Below are 19,610 nucleotides of genomic sequence, written 5' to 3'. Positions count from 1 at the left end.
AACCCTGTGTGGTCAGTCTCCTTTGGCTGCCAGCCCCTTGGCTCCTGGCTGAGGACTCTGATGTATTATTTGACCTTTTATTTGCTACTCCTTTGTGGATTTTCTTCACATTGTCTTTCTTCTTATTTCATCTTTATTTTTGACTTGCTGTTTCCTGTTAACCACCCAAACCAGCCTGCAACCGTGCTTTCACTCTGACCTGAGTCTGGGCACTCCTCACTGCACACCACTGGTGGGCAACACAGATGTGCAGGAATGTTGCAAGTTCCACCTGGAACAAAGAGCAAAGCAGGTGCTATTCATATGCAGAACTAAAAATGAGGAGTGGACACACACACACACACACACACACACACACACACAGAGTACATGTCAAGGAAAAGATGTGGTGATTCAACTTACCTCAGGTTGAGGCAGAAGGGTTTAGTGGCAGAGTTATCTAGAAAACATGGCCTGCGTCTCCTGCAATTGACAGACACCAGAGTCTACTTTCTTACCTTCTGCCAGACCAGTTGGCTAAAACTCCTGGGTTTGCCAAAGGAACATGATGATTGGGTATGAGCTGCCTTTCAGAGTTAATTGTGGGGTGAGCGCCAGAGCATGGCTGCCAGCCCAGAAGTGAGTCATGAGAGGAGAGGAAAGGAGGAGACCACCATGGGAGGACGTCTAGGCTATGAAGAAAGACGTCTGGGTGAGCAGATCTCAGCAGTAAGTACTTGAAGAAATACCTCCGGGCTGAGGAAGCAGGAAGAACAGAGGCAAAAGGGTACAGAAGCTCATATAGCAGAGTCAGTGGGAGGTCCCATGTGAGGGGAGTCTCAGACAAACCCAGAGACCTAGGCCTAGCAGAGGAGTAGACATAAAACTCAGGTGCCACCTCACAGCATTTGGCACACAACTCGGAGCTTCTTCCCCACCTGATGCCAGTGAAAAGCTTTGGGACAGAAAGCTGTACAAGGCGGAGAAGCAGTGGTAAAATTAGGCAAGAGAAGAGGAAGACCTTGACCTCCTTCTCCACAGCGGGCTTCCTGCCTGCAGCAGGTCTGAACTGGAACTAAAGAAAACCCTTAACCTAAGTTCAAGTCTTTCATTGCCTAATATACCTGAATCTTTGAATTACAGAATTGAAAGTGTTTTGCAGTTTATAGTAACTATAAATCCTTTTATTACCTAAGGGGCTGAAGAAGTCACCTCTTCTGAAATGTCAGCCCATAAATAGAAAGCATCAAGCCACAATGAATATTTCATACAAGAATAAAATTGCTTTATCATGAAGTCCTAGTGGTGTTTATCACAAGAAGAGGTTACTTCTGGGCTGAGAGTGTGTTAGTGTTCCTTAGGAGACTGAAGAATAGTTTTGGTCACCTCCTGTCCTCAGGAGCTTCATGTAGATCTAGTTATGATTTTAAATATGATTTCATGTATTCCCTAAAGCCTCAATCCAAACCACCCCTTAACATCCAGTGTTAGCTGCAAACCCTGCTCTCTACTTTTCTGTCATTCGATATGGTTGGCAATTTGTACTACTGGTTTTTCTTCTCGGAAAAAGACATATTAGCACTGCATCAGCTTCTATGGTAAGGGTTATGTTTTCTCAACAAAGTTGCACATAAACAGAATTCTTACTGAATGAGTGTTCTTTTGGTCTCCACAAACTTTAATAAAATCATGCCCTATATTTAGTTTATAGAAGCAGATTTAAGACAGAAACTGGAGCATGCCAAAGAAGTAACTGAAGAAGCAAAAGGAACCTTGAAGGACTTTACTGCTCAAAGCATAAATGTAGAGAAATTCATCAATGACAGAACGGAGTGGCTGATGAAAGTGGAAGAGTCCCTGATGAGCTGTGCCCAAGCCAAGACTTGTAAAGGACTAAAGAAAGTAAAGGTAGGTGCTGGGCTGTCATAAGTGCTTCTGCATGAATGGTGCTAGTGGTTCTCCTGACTGTGACAGCCATAAGGAGAAGCCTAAGCAGCCATAAGCAACCTATTTTCAATTTCCTGTATTGACCACTAGACCAACTAACTTATTATTATTTATTTGCTGGACATAGCAAAGTAAGTGACAGGTGAGGAACTGGGCACAAGTGTTAAAAGATGGAAGATAATCTAAAAACAGAAATCATGCATTTGTGATGCCTTCTCGAAGGCTGTCCTTATTTATGCATACATATACATGTACATAGATGTACACATATACATCTATGTACACCTATGTACATAGATGTACATATATGTGTACATAGATATGTATGCATACTGGTAAAAAAGGTGTACTCATAGAAAAATTAATTTGCTTCCATCAATAACTTTCATCAGTATTCAAGCTTGAATGCAGGTAGATTTTTTGATAATTTTTATGTCAATCTGACTGCTATCTTCTCAAAAATGCTATAATTTGGGGGAGAAGTACAGGAAACTTTCCACTTCCACATTCCCTTGACTGTATTTATTGATAACGTTCCTGGCAATGTATATAAAAGATGTATAGTGAGTTAACTTTTAAACATATGTACATAGTCTATTTGTCTTTCTATTTCTTACTGTTCTAAAGACTAAGGACATTGTTTTTAAAAATGTGGTGTTGGTGTGGCCTGTGACCTTAATCAAAACTCCAATGACATGTTCAAGAGTATAGTATTTCTTCTAAGTGACCAACACCAAGACCTTGGAGTTGGACAGAAGTTCATATGGAACTATTCAACTTGCCTGAAATCTTAGACTGAATCTAAATTCTAGCCGCTTCCATACAGCTGCTGTTTCCAAGGAGAACCAGGAAGACTCTCCGAAGAACCAATACAGACCCATTGCAAATGTTAAAAAAGAAAGAAAGAAAAAAACCACCTATATGTATATCCTCCTGTATGGATTTCACCAGCATCGCATTCAGATTGAAAAGATTGTTATGGTAGAATTATTGCCTTGCTTCTTTTGAGTCTCTTTCTAATGAAAACCCTTACGGTATACTTCTATTCTGTAGGATATAGAAAAAGAGCTTCAAAGTCAGCAAAGCAACATCAGTTCTACTCAAGAGAATCTCAACAGTTTGTGTCGCAAGTACCACTCGGCAGAGCTGGAGAGCCTGGGCCGGGCAATGACAGGCCTGATAAAGAAGCATGAAGCTGTGAGCCAGCTGTGTTTCAAAACTCAGGCCAGCCTGCAGGAGTCTCTGGAAAAACATTTCAATGGTGAGGGCTGACGGACCTTAGCATGAGTAATTGTTTATTAGAACAAGTCCAAACTAAATGCTGCCTAGAAACTGCCAGGAAAAGTTGGAGGAAATTTGACAGAAGGATATCATTTTAAATTCATTTCTGCATTAAGATTTGAGAAACAAAAATACTGTGCTGGAGACTTTTACCCTACACAGAATTCTTTTCCTTTCTCCACAAAAAGGCAGTGTACCCCATTTTGACTATTCTGAATTTCATTTGGACTTTCTATGTATTAACTCATGAATGTAGAGAATCACTTCTGTTTTGCATGTGGCCCACGGCCGTGAATGAAATACTAGGGAAGCTTTTAGTGCTAGGATGAAGTGGTAGTTAGGAGAGACTGGAGACTGCCAGCCGTGAGGAAACTGCCGTGCCCCTGTGCTTCTGCTCCCCCACAACAGCACCAAGGTGCTGACTGAATGCCCAGCAGCTCTCTCCAATGACGTGGTAAAAAGAGGAAATGGTCCATCTCTGTTTGATGAAAATATCTTTAGCCAGGCACAGTATACCCCAGCCTGTAACCCCAAGATTCTGGGAAGCTGATAGAGCCAGGAAGTCTGCAAGTTCAGGTCCCTCCAGGGCAACTTAGTGACTTAGAAGAACTTGTCTCAAAATAAAAGATAAAAATAGCATACGAATATGATTCAGTGCAGAGGCCCTGGGTTCAGTCTCCAGTACTGGGGGGAAAAGTTAGCTCCAGTACTGCAGAGCATCTCTGATCTTGACTTCTTATAAGTCTTTTCCCAGAGAAAGAAGCAAGATGAAAAATCAGGCATGCCAAGAATACAAACTGCTTTTCAGTTTCTTTAATTTTCCAATTCTGCCATGTACAGTAATGGTTATTGATCACGCTACATTATCATTTTTTTCTGGAGTATTTTGTAGGGCAGAATGAGATGGGCTGAAACCTAGAAATAATTCACTGTGACATGCCTGGGAATTTATTCAGTGTTTTGGACTTATTCCTGATTTTATATCTTTCAAAAGATTCTATGCAGGAATTCCAAGAATGGTTTTCGGGAGCAAAAGCAGCAGCCAAAGAATCATCGCATCGAACTGGTGACAGTAAAGTTCTAGAGACAAAGCTCCATGATCTCCAGGTACCAAAGCTGCCGGCCTTCTTCCCCACATTGCGCTCAGATGCCTTCAGGTCAGATTAGATCATCCCGTTACCCAAATCTTATTTTAATTCATCTCTTCTTCTCCCCTAATAGAATTGTGTCAGATGGATGTAGGCAACTTGGAAAGTCATTTAGAAAACAATTCAGAGCTAGAAAATGTCTGGATCCTTTTGTCTCTTTTTGCCAGATAGACACTTAAAAAAAAAAATTCAACATGAAATCTGATTTTTTTATTTTATGGTAGTAAAAATATGAGTAATTATATCTATTTTATCACTGTTGTGGAGTTTTTGAAAAAGGCAGAAAAATAAGTGTCTAAATTTTGAGATAAAATATATTCAAATTAAAATGGTGGCTATTACAAGTTGTTTGGATTCTACTGACTGAAAAAAATGTGCACATTCTAAAAATAGAAGGTCATTGTAAAGCAGATTTAAGAATTACTTTAGAGGGATAGATTCAAATTAGGTTTTGGCTAAGATTTTTAGAACCTAATTCAAATAAAGCACTGGAAATTTATTCCTTGTCAAGAATTGTGATTTTAAAAAAAGCTAATTTTAGAACAGTAAGAAGTACCGTGTATTTTCTGGCCTAATGGGTAATGAAAATGATGTCTGTAATTCATTATATTAGAAGATTTTCATAGTAAACAGAAGTGTGTTTTACAGGAGGCACAGTGAATTCAGATATGGAATTGTCTCCTTTAAAGCTTGGGGCCCACAAATTTCATGAAGAACTCCACTAACAAATGTCAGTAACAATGAAATGCCACTCTGGAACTCAAGGGAGAGGTTTAACTAGCGCTGACTTCTGGGATTTTTTGGCTTTGTAAGAGCCATTCTATGTATAGATAAAGGAAAAGGTACAGAGAGAAAGAAAGAAAGAAAGAAAGAAAGAAAGGAAGGAAGGAAGGAAGGAAGGGTCTCTTTCCTGAGGACCAGAATGGTTGTTCTGGGTGGGTCAGAGGAGGAGGGAGAGGAGGAAGGGAGCAGGTGGCCAAACAGAGGAGTATCACCGTAGTTCTGAGACTTTGAGATCAGGGAGGGATTGCACTAGGGTCTCGGAATAATAGCAAATGTATTGCATTACCTTTTCCCCCTAAAACAGAACATTCTGGACTCAGTCAGTGATGGGCAAAGCAAACTTGATGCAGTGACTCAGGAGGGACAGACTCTGTATGCACATCTATCTAAGCAAATGGTCGGTAGCATTCAGGAGCAAATTACCAAGGCGAATGAAGAGTTTCAGGCATTTCTGAAGCAGTGCCTTAAAGACAAGCAGGCTCTCCAAGACTGTGCTTCTGAGCTAGGGAGGTAGGTTGTTCTGACAAATGTAGATTTCTTTACACACGGTGAAAAGGGTCATGTGAACAAACATAAATTTGAAATTGTGAGTTTAAATTATAGCAATATTTGACCTACCTTAAGTACATGCTCATTCTAATACAATAATCAATTGCTCAGTGTCTAAAGTTATTACTGGTTTTGTTTTCTATACAAAAGAAGAAATTATTTTCAGTAGCAATTGTAAATGACATAGTTGCATGCAATTTTCATATATTTGGCTAGCACAAGATGTTAGTGCTTTGATACATCCAATTTTAGGTGACCTAAGATTTTTCTTATGTCCACTTCTGCTTAGAAAATACTATGCCAAGATGACAAATTTTGTAAGTCAACATTCCAGTCAATAATATGTGTCAATGAGTGTGAATATCAAACTAGAAAGAAAAAATCCTTATCAGTATGAGTAAAAAAGATGTCAGTATGATCAAATTTCCTTTCTGGTTGACATGTAATTTCCCTTACACTTGTCTAGGTTTCTGTGAGCTTATACTATCATCAAAACTTAGAGCTTTTGTGCCAAATTCAAATTCCCTTAAGAAATAAAGTCATAAAAACCACTTTCCTGTCTTTCCCTGGGGGTCTACATGCCCCACTTATCCACTGGCACCCATTTAAGAGTCTTTGTACTCAGACACACAAAGCTAAGCTTATGTTGACATGAAAATGTAATTATTCTTGTCCACTACCAATTATGAAATCAGTTTAGTTGGGTAAGGTCATTTTTCCCTGCTTGTATCTCAACACATAATCCCAATGACTTGTCAATTTTGTTACTGAACCAAATAAAAATTAGGACAGGCTTATTGTTGATTTTTCCTTATAACTTAAAATTTCATGAGATCTTAATTTCCATGGAAAGAGTATTTATAGCTTGCTTTGTAATGAGCACAACAGAATTTCTCTAGAATATTTTTCTTTTTGTTAGCTTTGAAGATCAGCACAGAAAGCTGAACTTATGGATCCATGAAATGGAAGAAAGATTAAATACAGAAAATTTAGGAGAGAGTAAGCAGCATCTGCCTGAAAAGAAAAATGAAGTTCATAAAGTTGAAATGTTTCTGGGAGAACTTCTGGCAGCTAGGTATGGCAACAACAACAGAATGGGTCCGACCTGCTGTGATGCTTTAAACTGCTTGGTTGTTTGCTTTGGTTTGAATACAAAATGTTGCTATTATATTCTTTATAGTGGGGTTTAATTCTGCATACTGCAGGATAGAAAAAAAGAGCAAATCTGCATTTGAGTTCTACCTTTTTGCTGAAAAAGTTGAGCAGGTCACTTTTCCTACTGTGACTCTTCATTTTTGCCTTTAAGCAGTGTTGGTAATACTGTGTTTTCCTTCCTGGGGTTGTTTTGAGGATTGAGTAATATAACTTGAAGCAGATAAGAAGAAAAGAAGACATTAACGTTACAAAAACTGTAAAAATACAAAATTCACGCTGTCGACTTCAACTCCCACCAACTCTAGGCACATTTCATGCTCTAGTTACATTTCTTGTGCACCCATCTCATAACATTCTTAATGAAGCAAAAGGCATGGTCATTTCGTCTGACTCTCCTTTGATTCCTCTTCTCCACCAGAGCCTTTCTCTCTCTTTTTCTTTCTTTCTTCCCTACTGAGAGGGGAAGCCAGGGTCTCTTTCTCATGTAAAGACTTCTGTTTTGTGCTTCTAACCTACTCTTCACTTTCAGCACATTGGTTCCTAAATGCATGCTTCACTCCTGGCATTTTTAGTTGCTTCCTCCCCACCAGATGACAGAACAGTGAAACACAGCTTCAGCAAACACTTGGGCTTCTGGAAATCATCCTCATAAAGAACAGGAACGCTTGTCTGTGAGGTAGAAGAGGACAGTACTCAAACGCTTGCACAGATAAATCAACAAAAACTAATTTTGTGAAATGTACGTAATTCAGGTCACCAACAGTTTCCATATCCACCACATTGTTTTTATGGTCACCCAGGCCTAGTACTCCCTGTCTTGAAAACAAGCATGTAAAGAACTGAACAGCAGGACCCCTCCTGACAACTGCTAGTGCATGTGCAATTTTGATGACCATTATAGAATTTCCCCGAAATAATTTTGTTCCATCGTTGGGGTACTACTGATGGCTAACTTTGTCTATTAACACACAGCTAAGTCCTTCAAGATGAGAGACTACAAGATGAGGGATAGGGAGGTAGAAAAATAGAAAATATTCATGGAATTAACAAAATAATAGCTTCATTCTAACTACTAACTTTCTGAAAACTATTGTTATAGTTGACTATTGCCTGGATACAATAAAGCATAACCAAACCTACGTGTCGTGGTTCTCTTGAACTGTTAAACGACTTTGCATATTGTTAGCTTCCATTAATTCTCTCTTTCCTTTTTGTCTAGGTTTTCTGTCATCATTATACTAAAATCCATCGCAGAAAGTGCTCTAAATACCCTTCATCGGATTCAGTTTCTTTCTTTACTTGTTATTGTTTTGTAGTAATTGCAATTTTTTACCTTGATTGACAGCCATTCTTCTTGAAATTTTACTCTCTGGTATCCCGAGAACAGATGATAGGTGACTTTATTTGTACTCATGGTGTTTCCCACTGAAGTGCTCCCTTTTCCAGTGCATTTGAATGCGCTGAGCTGGTCACCCTGGATCTTGCACTAGGTCCCTGGAATTCTTTCACTTGCTCCTTATTACTCTCAGACTTCCAGAACTTTTCATCATATTTCCAGTACTTCAAATATTTTGGGCAATTGTCGTACTTTTTTAAAGTACTCAGACCTGCATTTTTTCATGCGTTAAACAATCCATCTTGTAGTAACAAATTCAGTGTCTTATCTTGAATTATTATTTAACTCACATTAAGATTTAAGACACGGGGCTGGGGATTTAGCTCAGCAGCATAAGCGCCTGCCTTGCAAGCAGGTAGTCATGAGTTCGATCCCCAGTACTGATAAAAAGGAAAAAAAAAAAAAAAAGATTTAAGACACCTTCTTGCCTTGGCAATCAGATTATTAGTATAATAAATATCTTTCAGAATAGACATAAAATTGTAGCACTCTATATTTCAGGATGACTACAAAGATACTGTTTACATAGTAACTACTCAGATAATAGTTTAGACCTTGTAAAAGATACCTTTATGTTCTTTTCCTAGTATTTTTACTAGACATTTTACTAGCATTTAAGATATTTCCTCACTCTCATCTGTACTGCATATTTTCCTGATAAGAAGTCTCCAGACTGAAGGTTTAGCATTTAGGAGCCTGAGGATCATGAAATGATGGTTAAATCTGAGTTAAATAGAAAGAAGATGATTTTGTTCTGTTTTGTTTAACGGCCTGGTGAATATAGTTTGAAGTAGAATACCACACATCCAAAACTGGCAAGAGAATAAATTTCAAATGTTCTCACGAAAAAAAACCCAACAAAAACCTTAAGCATTTGAAGCAATTGACATGTTAACTTGCTTAATTTAATTACTGCACAAGATATTCATATGTTATAACATCATTTTATACAATAAATATAGACAATTGTAAATTGTCAACTTACAATGAAAATAATTACAGTAAATGTTAATCCAGGTTGCACTTAAAAACAAAAACACAATTGAGAACTCTAAAATAAGATAGTGAGTTATGTAATAATTATGCTTTTCCCTTGACCTTACTAACATAGCTCTAAACACAGTACTCAAGATTACAGTAAGGAAAACCACAACAACACATCTATAAAGGCCTTTGAAAGAATTTTTTTTACTGTGTTTGCTTTACCTTGTGTTGAGTTTCAGAGATCAAAAATGCATATGGTAGCTCTGGATTTAAAAGGATGATAGCTTTGAGGATTGAGAAAGACATGCTAGGTAAGAAAGCAGGACACGGAAGCGAGGGCACAGGATGGGAGTCTTGCACTACCACCTCTTCTGGGCCATTGTAAGTGTTCCTTGAGGGTGTGATACCTTGAAGGAAAACAAGGCAAAACCAAATAAACAAAAAAGCAGAAAGCTGTCCCAAAGGCAGAGTCTCCACGTATCGTGAGGCATTGCTTAACAGTTCAATACTAAGAGCCACATCATTAGATGACCCTGTCATTGTGTAAATCCCACAGAGTAGACTTGCAGAAACTACAGCGTAACTTGGTGATGGAATCTTACAGTATCACTATTGTATGTGTGATCCACTGTGGGTCAAGACAGCTTTACATGGCACATGCAAAGTGTATATTCTAAGTAGCAGAGTATTTTAGGAATTGTGGGGAGCTTGTCATAAATAGAACACTTGATAGGAATGGAGAGATGCTAGGAATGAGCCTGGGGAAGAAGGAGGGCCCCTCTTCGAGCTGAATTCTCAGTGAGGTGGTCAGCTCCTTCACTGCTATATGGACCCAAACACAGCATGGGTTGAATCATTTCTATCAGCAACCATTAAGCGAGCCCATAAGAGAACACACACCAGAATCCAGCCTGGTTCCCAGCATCTTAATTTTAAAGGCATGTCAGCTGCGAGCCTTTGTCTGGTTCCTGCTCCAGTATCAACAATCATCTGCCATTCTCCTGTGCTCTGGAATGTCAGAATTCATTTTTTTCCTGTTTCTTTTTTAGAGAGTCACTTGATAAACTTTCCCAGAGAGGGCAGCTTCTCAGTGAAGAAGGTCATGGTCCAGGGCAGGGTGGTCGCTTGGGCTCCCAGCTCCTCACCAGCTACCAGAACCTACTCAGAATGACCAAGGAGAGACTGAGGGGCTGCCAGCTTGCCCTCCAGGAGCACGAGGCACTAGAGGAAGCACTCCAGGACATGTGGTCCCAAGTGAGAGAAGTCCAAGACAGACTGGCCTGTGCAGAAAGCACACTTGGGAGCAAGGAGACCTTGGAGAGGCGACTGTCACAGATACAGGTATGTGTAAGCAGCCAGCTGCTCACAACTGCTAGAAAGATTCACAGGGGTTTGAGTTTGTGCTAATCTTTCTGGTAGCCTTTAAGTGAGGATTTTGCGGGCAAAATGGAGAAATCAATCAAAAAGGATACATAGGAGACATTTTTCTCTTGCAGTGGAACAATTTTGTTCAAATGCCTTTAAAATTATTTTTAATTTAGTTGAGTTAAATAGTCAGCAAACACCGAGTATACCTACTCTGTCCAAGTACTATACAAATTGCTGGGAATGCAGAAGTAATGGGTAGTCTTCATTTTCTAGCAGGTCACGGTCTCACAGGAGAGACCAACATATAAATCAGAATTTTCAGTGCGGATATAGATAGGGACCATGATGGAAGCAAACAAGGCTGTACATACAAGAAACCACTAATCCAGACTGGAGGTGACTTAGATCACTGTCTTAGCTACTTTTTCCCTCACTGAAATGAAATATCCAACACCCAAAGTTAAAGAGGAAAGGTTTATTTGGCTTAGAATTTGTAGAGGCTTCAGTCCATAGTTGAATGACTCCAACACAGGACAGCATGGTAGAGGGACATCACAAAGGAGAAGCAGTCTTTGGCAAGCAGGCAGGTGAGAGTACATCAGCCCACTTTCTGTCCCTTATATTGTATGTAGCTACTCGCCCTAGGGCGGGTATAACACTGATATCCTTGATACTAGCCAGAACTGTGCCAAACTAATCATGCACCCTTGATCCCAGCACCACACACTCTAGATCCACCTTTTCAGTCACCTCTGAAAATCTCTTGTTATGACTGCATGAGGTTTGGAGCAGGGGGCACATCTATACACAAGCTATAATAGTCACCTTAAAAAGTAGGAATCAGTCTAGCATTGAATGTATGGGAAGGTTAGGGTGTTGACAGTCATGTCTTCATTTTCAAAATAATTTCTTTTCACTCTTTGAAACCAATCAGTGCAACTATCATTTCTGGGCTACAGATCAGTGTTTTCTAAGAATTTAAATTAAAGTTCACATTTGTCTCCTGGACTCTCTGGTATCTAACTTTGAAGTGAAATGTGTTATTGTAGCAGGGCCCAGAGCTTGTTGATATTTTTGATGGTAAGATATTCATTTCTTTTATTTTCATGAGAAAATAACTTTTTTAAAAAAACAGCAGAATCTTGTTATGCTCCTACTTACAGATATTCTTTCTCCCTTCCCAGGATATTCTCTTGATGAAAGGTGAAGGAGAGGTCAAGTTGAACATGGCCATTGGCAAAGGGGAACAGGCCATTAGAAGCAGCAGCAAAGAAGGTCAGAAGGCAATTCAAGCACAGTTGCAGACCCTTAAGAACACGTGGGCCGATGTTGTGAGCACCTCTGTGCATGCTCAGAGGTATGGAGTTTATTTGCCCAAATAAAACCCACTGGCTTGGTAAAATAATGAACCCATGCTGAGGTGCCCTAGGGTAAAGTGACCAAGCGTGCTATTGTTAGCATACCGTATGCATGCCTGCCCCTACCTACATTGCATTCCCCAAGGCGTAAAGGCTGTTTTTGTTTATTAGTTTGCTTGGATTTCTGCTTTTTTTTTTTTTTTAATATTTACATCTCCCTATTAACATCCCTCAGGGAATCTTGCCCATACTATGGGCTCAAGCATACGCTTCATTTTAAGTCATTAAGCAAGAATATGTGGTTCTTTAATAATATTTAACTTTTTAGAGGGTTTAGCTCAGCGGGGAAAGTGCCTGCTTGGCAAGTGCAAGGTCATGAGTTCAATCCGTGGTACAAAAAAAAAAAATAACTTTTTAAAGAAACATGTGGGACATGCATTGTTGGAAGCTGTTGAGCTTAAGTATAAATCTGTTGTTTACCTAAAAGTGAGATCACTCACATTGGGATTGCATGAAATACAGTAGTGGCACAGAAAGTTCACATCCTATAAAGTGTGGAACATTTTCACACCACCAAAAATCATCCCATGCAGACACCATTAGAGTTTTTGTAGTGTTATACAATCTCGCTCACGTGTGGATACTAGAAAGTTCATCTTGTAGATAATGTAAGTAGAGTTTACAGTGGTAGTTGCCAGAGCCTGGGGAGAGCAGGGACAGAGAGAGAGGGAGAATGGATGGATGTCAAGTTACAATTAGGAGTAAGAAACCCTGGAATGCATATTAAGGTGACTAAAGAGAACAGTGATATAGTGTACATTCAGAAAGACAGAAGAAAGTATATTAGAAGTGTTCACTGTAAAAAGGTGATAAATGTTTGCAATAGATAAATTGAACCTGATTTTAACACTGAACTATGTCCATATGTTTTGATATATCACATTAAGCTTTAATATATAGAATTTGAATTTTTTATGTAAAATATGTTTTAATTTAAATAAGAGGAAAAAGATAGGAAAGAAAGAGAGAGAGAGAGATGCTGTTGAAGTAAGGAGAACTTGGACAAATTTGATTAGTACACCATGTGTTGCTATCATTGTATTTATGAGTGGAGGATTTTCACCCTCCCCCATCAGAGTGTCTACGAATAACTTGGCTGGTTTATTGGACAAATGATCATAAATTAGAATGATATTAAAACACACCCCAGGACTCATATTCTGGAGGTCACTTATGCTATCAGGTCATGTAAGAAATGAGTGCCCAAATAATGATAATTGAGTGGACTAATGGAAGAAAGCAAAACCATAATCACACAGCCACCCATTGCAATGTCACCAGTAGGCAGCAGTTACACATAAAAACTACATGGTTTTGGTTTTTTCTCTTTAATATAGAGCACAAGAAGTGATTTGCAAAGTAAGCAGTACCTTGCTTCTTAGTAATAACTCCTAATGGTCAGCAAGGAAAAGGTCAAATCCTGCAGTCTCATTCTATGGCAACCTCTTGAGCACCAGCTAAACTTTCAACATTTAGCAATAGGACAGCTTGACAAAATTTTATAGGACTGTGAGCAAATACTTCGCAGATACCAGAACAAAACTTCAAATGTGATAATCAGATTTAGATCTTTGATGCTCCCATTTCTGCAAGAAATTAAATTTGACAACTAAATATTCAGCAGTAGCAGTATGCAAAATATTGTTCTAAAATAATGAAACAAAAGAAAATAGATTTTGTCCTGTAATGGGTCAGAGCTTAGAATAGGTAGGATGTTACATTCCAGAAAACTCCGACCCAGGTTGTGTGACTCAGAGTTTTCAAAAGACTCAGAGTTGGTGCAAAAGAATGTGGGTCTGGTGGCTTCTGGAGAGGTGACATTGATTCCGAGATTTAAAAAATTCTTTTAGGAAAGAACATGATTCTAAAGTTGTATGCTGGGGTTCCTCTTAATGCCAAAGCAGCAATTTGAGCAAATGTTGGAGGTTTGTTTACCAAATCCTAACTCATGTGAGAGTAGTTAGCGTAATCACTGAAGATAGATTTAGAATAGTTTATGAAGCTCAATTTTGGGCAAATTTTCTGAATGCCAGCCCGGAATACCTTTGCTCCATGTATCTGAAAAACTAGAGTTAGTTACTTCACTATCATGTGTGTGTGCGTGTATGCATATATATACATATATATATATTTACATTATAAATATATTGAGCCTTCATCCATTCACACATATAATACAAATCATGGGCTTGTGTGTGTGTGAATGTGTGTGTGTATAGGTGTGTAGCACTAAATGAAAATTACTCAGGGAGAATATCTTAAATATTGAACTGTAGACAAAATATAATAACCATCTAATTTTTAATAAAACAAGCTAATCCCACCAACCTTACTAATGAATATATATTTATACAATGTGAAACTTAACTAATGTTTCCAGTGCTGAGTTTTCACAGTGTGGCATGCAAATTTCTAGGACTTGGCCTAGATCCTCAGTCTCCCAAATGAGTATACGGTGAAGGCTTAAAATAAATGAGATAAGTGGCATGATTTTATGGTTCTGGGAGGATCAAAACCCTCTGCAGAGTTTGGGGACTCTGGTGACTAAGACAGGGAATGCCTCTGGGCAGACTATATTTATTATTTTTTTCAAACAACATAGGAAACTGAATAGACCTTGGGAGTGGTTTAATGGTTCAAGGACTTCGCAAGTAACAAATTTCACTACATTTAATTGGAGTTGGAGCCAGGTTGTACTCAGCCGTGATCTTATCTTGCCCTGGCCATGCAGCAGCCCTGCATTTGTGTTCGATTTCCAGTTTCAGCTGCTCCCAACATCTGTCCTCTTAAGACACCTAGCGTGTAGAAGGCAGATCTCCAGCTTTGTGTCTGACTACAGCAATTTACTTCAACTTTTAGTGTTTATTTACCCTGTGTGGTGAAGGAACTGTGCTCTGGATTTAATAGATCGGAGAATTGTGTTCTTCCTGTACCCAAAATAACATTTTCATCCCTTACAGTAACACTCACTGAAGCAATATAAGAATGCAGTGGTTTTGTAGGATTTTGTTTTGGTTTGCCTGGGGGTTTGGTAGTGCTGGAGATGGACCCCAGGGCTCCATGCATGCCAGACAAGCCCTCTACCTCTGAGCCACATCCCTAACCCCAGGATGTAGTGACCTTATGACTGAGTTCTGGCAGCAGTATTAAATTAAGTCAATTTAACAATGTGTGGTATTAATTCTAGCACTCTAGAGTCTGTGCTTAGCCAGTGGAATGACTACCTTGAAAGGAAACACCAGCTGGAGCAGTGGATGGAATCAGTGGATGAAAAACTAGAACATCCTTTACAGCTGCAGCCAGGCCTGAAGGAGAAGTTTTCCCTGCTAGACCATTTTCAGGCCATCATGTCTGAGGCAGATGATCACACGGGAGCTCTGTACCGCCTGTGCGCCAAGTCCAGGGAGCTCTATGAGAAGACTCAGGATGAGTCCTTTAAGGAAACAGCTCAAGAGGAACTGAAGACACAGTTCCATGATATCGTGACTGTGGCCAAGGTTAGTGCTTTATGTCCAAGAAAAATTTGGGTAAAGAGCAGGCTAAGGGTGGAGCGCAGTGGTACACACCTATGATCCCAGCACTCAGGAGGCTGAGGCAGAAGGACCCCAAATTCAAAACCAGCTTGAACTATGTAGTGAGTGCGGATTAAATATTGGAAAACAGGCTGCTCTAACACTATTTTTGTTTTGATTTATTTTGTGGCTAGGTATTAAAGATTGCTTCTGATCTATATTTATGAAAACAGATATCTTTTTCTCTTTCCACTATCTTAGAATTATTATTTTCTACCCTTTTCTACTTTGTTAGCCAGTTCATCTCATTTCTATGTAAGATTCCAGAACATCAAATATGAGTGTTTAAATTCCTTTTCTTTTGCTGCACATTTGTTTTATTAAATGAAAGTTTACTTAACCCCCTGATTTCAGTCATGTGTTCACTTCCCATTTTAATAATAACTATCTTTTCCTAGTCTTCAAATATAAACTATTTTATGTATTCTATTCTCTGATTTTTCTTTTGTATAGTGGTGTCTGGTACAGAAATGAAGAGAGAATTGTATTAGTTTTTTTCCTGTTTTGGTTCGCTTCTGGGAACTCTGTCTTACTGATACTACAATTATTAACGAATATGTTTGTGTATCTTTATTTTTAGCTAAGCTTGAATCCTAGCCTCGAAACTTTTCAGATCTGTGACTTTGGGCATGTTACTTACCTCTGTAAACTTGTGTGTTCTTCCCTGGGTGATGGTGGTAGTTTTAGCATCCATGTCTCAGAAGCGTCACAAAAGTGCAGGACTCAATGAGCAAATGTGCTTAAAGGGCGAAACAGAATGCTCTACACCAACCTAACACAAATCATATCTTGAATAACAAGAATAGTTTTAGTAATTGTGATGAAGTGGATTGTCAAGGATAGTAGCCAACTTTTTTAGGCATAGCTTTTCATGTTAACAATAATAAACTTGCAAGAAAAAGTGGTCACTTCTTCAGAGCCTTAGTTGAAGGTTTATGGTTTGTAAGTATTAAACTCAGAGAAAACTGAAGAATGAGAAGTAAATCTTCTGAGTTACATTAAGTGACCTCTGTCAGGCCCATTGTCTCATCTGATGTCACATTCTTGGTAATAATTGTTAAAGTAGCTTTTTTTGTGTTTACTAGGAAAAAATGAGGAAAGTGGAAGAGATTGTGAAGGACCATCTCATGTATTTAGACGCAGTCCATGAATTCACTGATTGGCTCCATTCAGCAAAGGAAGAACTCCAGAGGTGGTCAGATATGTCTGGGGATTCATCGGCCACCCAGAAAAAGTTGCTAAAAATCAAGGTAAGAAAATAGATGGATACACCACACTTGTTTAATGGGCTCTTGAGTACAGATTGCAGATTGTGATAAGAATTCAGTGTACAAGATTCTGTCATCTGAAACATTTCCTTTCTGGTTTTAGTTGTTTTTTATTGAGACATGCCTCAATAATTCTAAACATAAACAGGATTATATAAAAGAATTCAGAGAACTTTGCGTTTGTGGGCAAGACGCCATATTTTCTGTGTGCAAATGTGATTGTTGCTGTGGTTTCATAGATTCCAGGATGCTAGGCTGATAACTCACTGGTACTCATACAGTGCAGGCTCTGGAATCAGAGAGAAGCCATTGTGTATCTTGCCCCTGCCGATTTTCCAGCTGTGTCTTTGGGCAAGTTACTTCCGGTAGTGTTTTCAAGCCTCACCTATTAATTGGAAGAACTTAAAAAGGAATTAAAATAAAACCTTCCAGAGAGTTGCTTGAAGGATAAGTAGATCATGCATATGCAATATTTATAATTTTACCTGCCACACAGCACACTAAACAAAGAAACCCTGTGAATTTAGCAAATAAGGAATTCATTGGCCAAAAGGTGACAAGGTGAGGAGAGGTCAAAGGTGAACATCAAGTCTTTAACCAGAGTCAATAAAGCTATCACCACCTGAGGAAAATAAGTGCATGCCGAGGAACCTTCTGGTAGAAGGACAAACGGGAGTTCAAGTGTGAACAGATGGCCCTGGCTTTAGGAGTAAGGGCTATGAGGCAGTTGAATACTCAGGGTACTTTCCAGGTTAGAAAGCTTTACTAAAGATGTAGTATTAAATATTATCTGAGTAGCTCATTATTGAAGCCCTCAGAGTGAATGAAACTAAGGCCAATGTAGATAGCAAACAGCATGGTGAGCACAGAGCTAGACACTGGGCACTATCAAGATTTAAAAACTACCAAAGAATAACAGTTGCAAGAGAGAAAGAAAAAGGAGAGAAGAGATAACTAAAGGAGGCTAAGATGATGCCACCAAGGCCCAGATGGAGAAGTTGGTGCCGTTACAGATGCAAAAAGGGCCGCTGTTAAGAGGAAGACAGAGAAATGACACTTAGCTCTTTGGCAACCACCCTGAGAGTCATTTCCATAGCCAGGGGTGAGAGGACCAAATTCCATGGCTTAGGAGGGGATGCTGGGGACTGGAGGCGGGAGGAAGAGATAGCAAGGATGGACTGAGGCTCACAAAGTTAATTTGAGAAAGTAAGGTAATTACCCTACAAAAGCTATTTGGGTTGCCAGTGTTCTCTCTGTCTCAGAAAAGGCTTCATGAAGTGCTTCTGAAGAACAGAAATATAAGTAGAGAAGGAATCGAAGAAAAGCAATTGAAATTTAGGAAGAAGAAAGTAAAGCTGGTGAGAGGCTGCCCCTTTGAAATTCAGGTCCAGCCTGAATATAGGCTGGTAATAGACAACCTTGGAAGAAATACAGAAAGCATGTCCTTTTTCTTGAGACCTCAGGGCAGCCCTGACCCCAGGAATAACCACTCAGCAGAAGCAACTCTAAAGCTTGATATGTATTTGGGTTAAGACATGAATACTTCTGTTCATGAGAATGTAGATAATATTCTGAAAGAGTTTAACTACAGGATAAGAAAATATATGTATAAGTCATTTTGAAATACGTCATAATAATGATGCTTTCATTCAAAATACAAATGAGTAGAATTAGTGATTATAAATATTGACTCACTTTCATGCCAAAGAAAACTGGGCTAAGACACAAGAGTATTCTGGTAAGCATTTTGATAGTTTACACATCACGAATTCCAAATTCAAAATCACTCATTAAGGCATAGAATCAAAATTTAAATTGATTTGTGAAGTGCATCACTTTTTAAAAGCTATAATTTTCTGTATCAATTCACTAATTACTATATGTAATGATAGATGGGTTTTAGAATCCTGCTGCTGAAGGAGGTTAACAATGTGTATTAAATTCTACTGTGTATAATGATATATATATGTAAAATTACATCCTTTGTGATTGAACTTTGGACTACTTTCAAATGATGGGCACTGCAATTTGGCTCTGTTGTATATAATTATGAGATTGTACATTTATTTTAATCTAATTAAACGAAATGCAACATATTATAAAAACCAGTTGAGATATCTCCATTCCTAATATAATTTATGAAACATTTACAGTTCTTATCCAAATTTTTCATTTAATTACTAATCGATTTTCTTCTTGAAGTTTTTTTCTCTAAAAGTCACCATTTCCCAAACATGTTCCTAAAAAAAATTAAAAAAATTTTTTTCAAAGTCACCATGTCCTTCTATTTAATCCGGAAATAGTATCATAATTTTATATTCCAATGATAAAAAATTCCTAGCTTTAGCAATAGATACATAAATATGTGAATAACAGTTGACTATTTCAGCAAGAAAAATTTCAGTCTAAGAATTCTATTCTCAGAAAGAAATGCACTGTTTTCCTACTTACCAATGTACATTTTATCTTATTGTCCTCTCTAGCAAGTGTGCCTCCAGACTAAAAACAGAATCTAAATTGCTAAATTTATAAGAAATTTTTTAAAGGTAAATATAATAGTCATACATGAACCCAGTTTACAGATTAACCCGGTCTACAGGTTAAATTTTAATGAATTCGGTCCGTAAATTATTCATTTTAGTTGCTAACAAAATGTTTATTGAAACACTAAAGTATTTAGAATTGAGGAAATCTCATTCTTCTATTGTGATGGGTCGGTTTGCTTCTGACAGAAAAGTGTAGTTTTAAGCCACCACCCTGTA

General features: G+C 38.5%; 1 protein-coding gene across 15 annotated transcripts in view; it reads left to right on the top strand.

Moving 5' to 3' along the window:
• Positions 1–19,610, top strand: part of Syne1 (spectrin repeat containing nuclear envelope protein 1) — a 430,253-nt gene that overhangs the window by 196,847 nt on the left and 213,796 nt on the right. For all 15 annotated transcript variants that reach the window (XM_063233318.1, XM_023564552.2, XM_013151061.3 and 12 more), the window contains 9 exons: positions 1,684–1,887; positions 2,980–3,187; positions 4,202–4,314; positions 5,443–5,648; positions 6,607–6,762; positions 10,272–10,563; positions 11,775–11,947; positions 15,196–15,505; positions 16,666–16,830. In XM_063233318.1, coding sequence (XP_063089388.1) covers positions 1,684–1,887; positions 2,980–3,187; positions 4,202–4,314; positions 5,443–5,648; positions 6,607–6,762; positions 10,272–10,563; positions 11,775–11,947; positions 15,196–15,505; positions 16,666–16,830 — 1,827 coding nt within the window. The remainder of the gene's footprint in view (positions 1–1,683; positions 1,888–2,979; positions 3,188–4,201; positions 4,315–5,442; positions 5,649–6,606; positions 6,763–10,271; positions 10,564–11,774; positions 11,948–15,195; positions 15,506–16,665; positions 16,831–19,610) is intronic.

This window comes from Cavia porcellus, unplaced genomic scaffold, assembly GCF_034190915.1.
Source record: "Cavia porcellus strain 051 isolate PalLab524CR breed Dunkin Hartley unplaced genomic scaffold, mCavPor4.1 scaffold_22, whole genome shotgun sequence".
NCBI classification, from domain to species: domain Eukaryota; kingdom Metazoa; phylum Chordata; class Mammalia; order Rodentia; family Caviidae; genus Cavia; species Cavia porcellus.
This window is presented reverse-complemented; position numbering and strand designations above follow the sequence as displayed.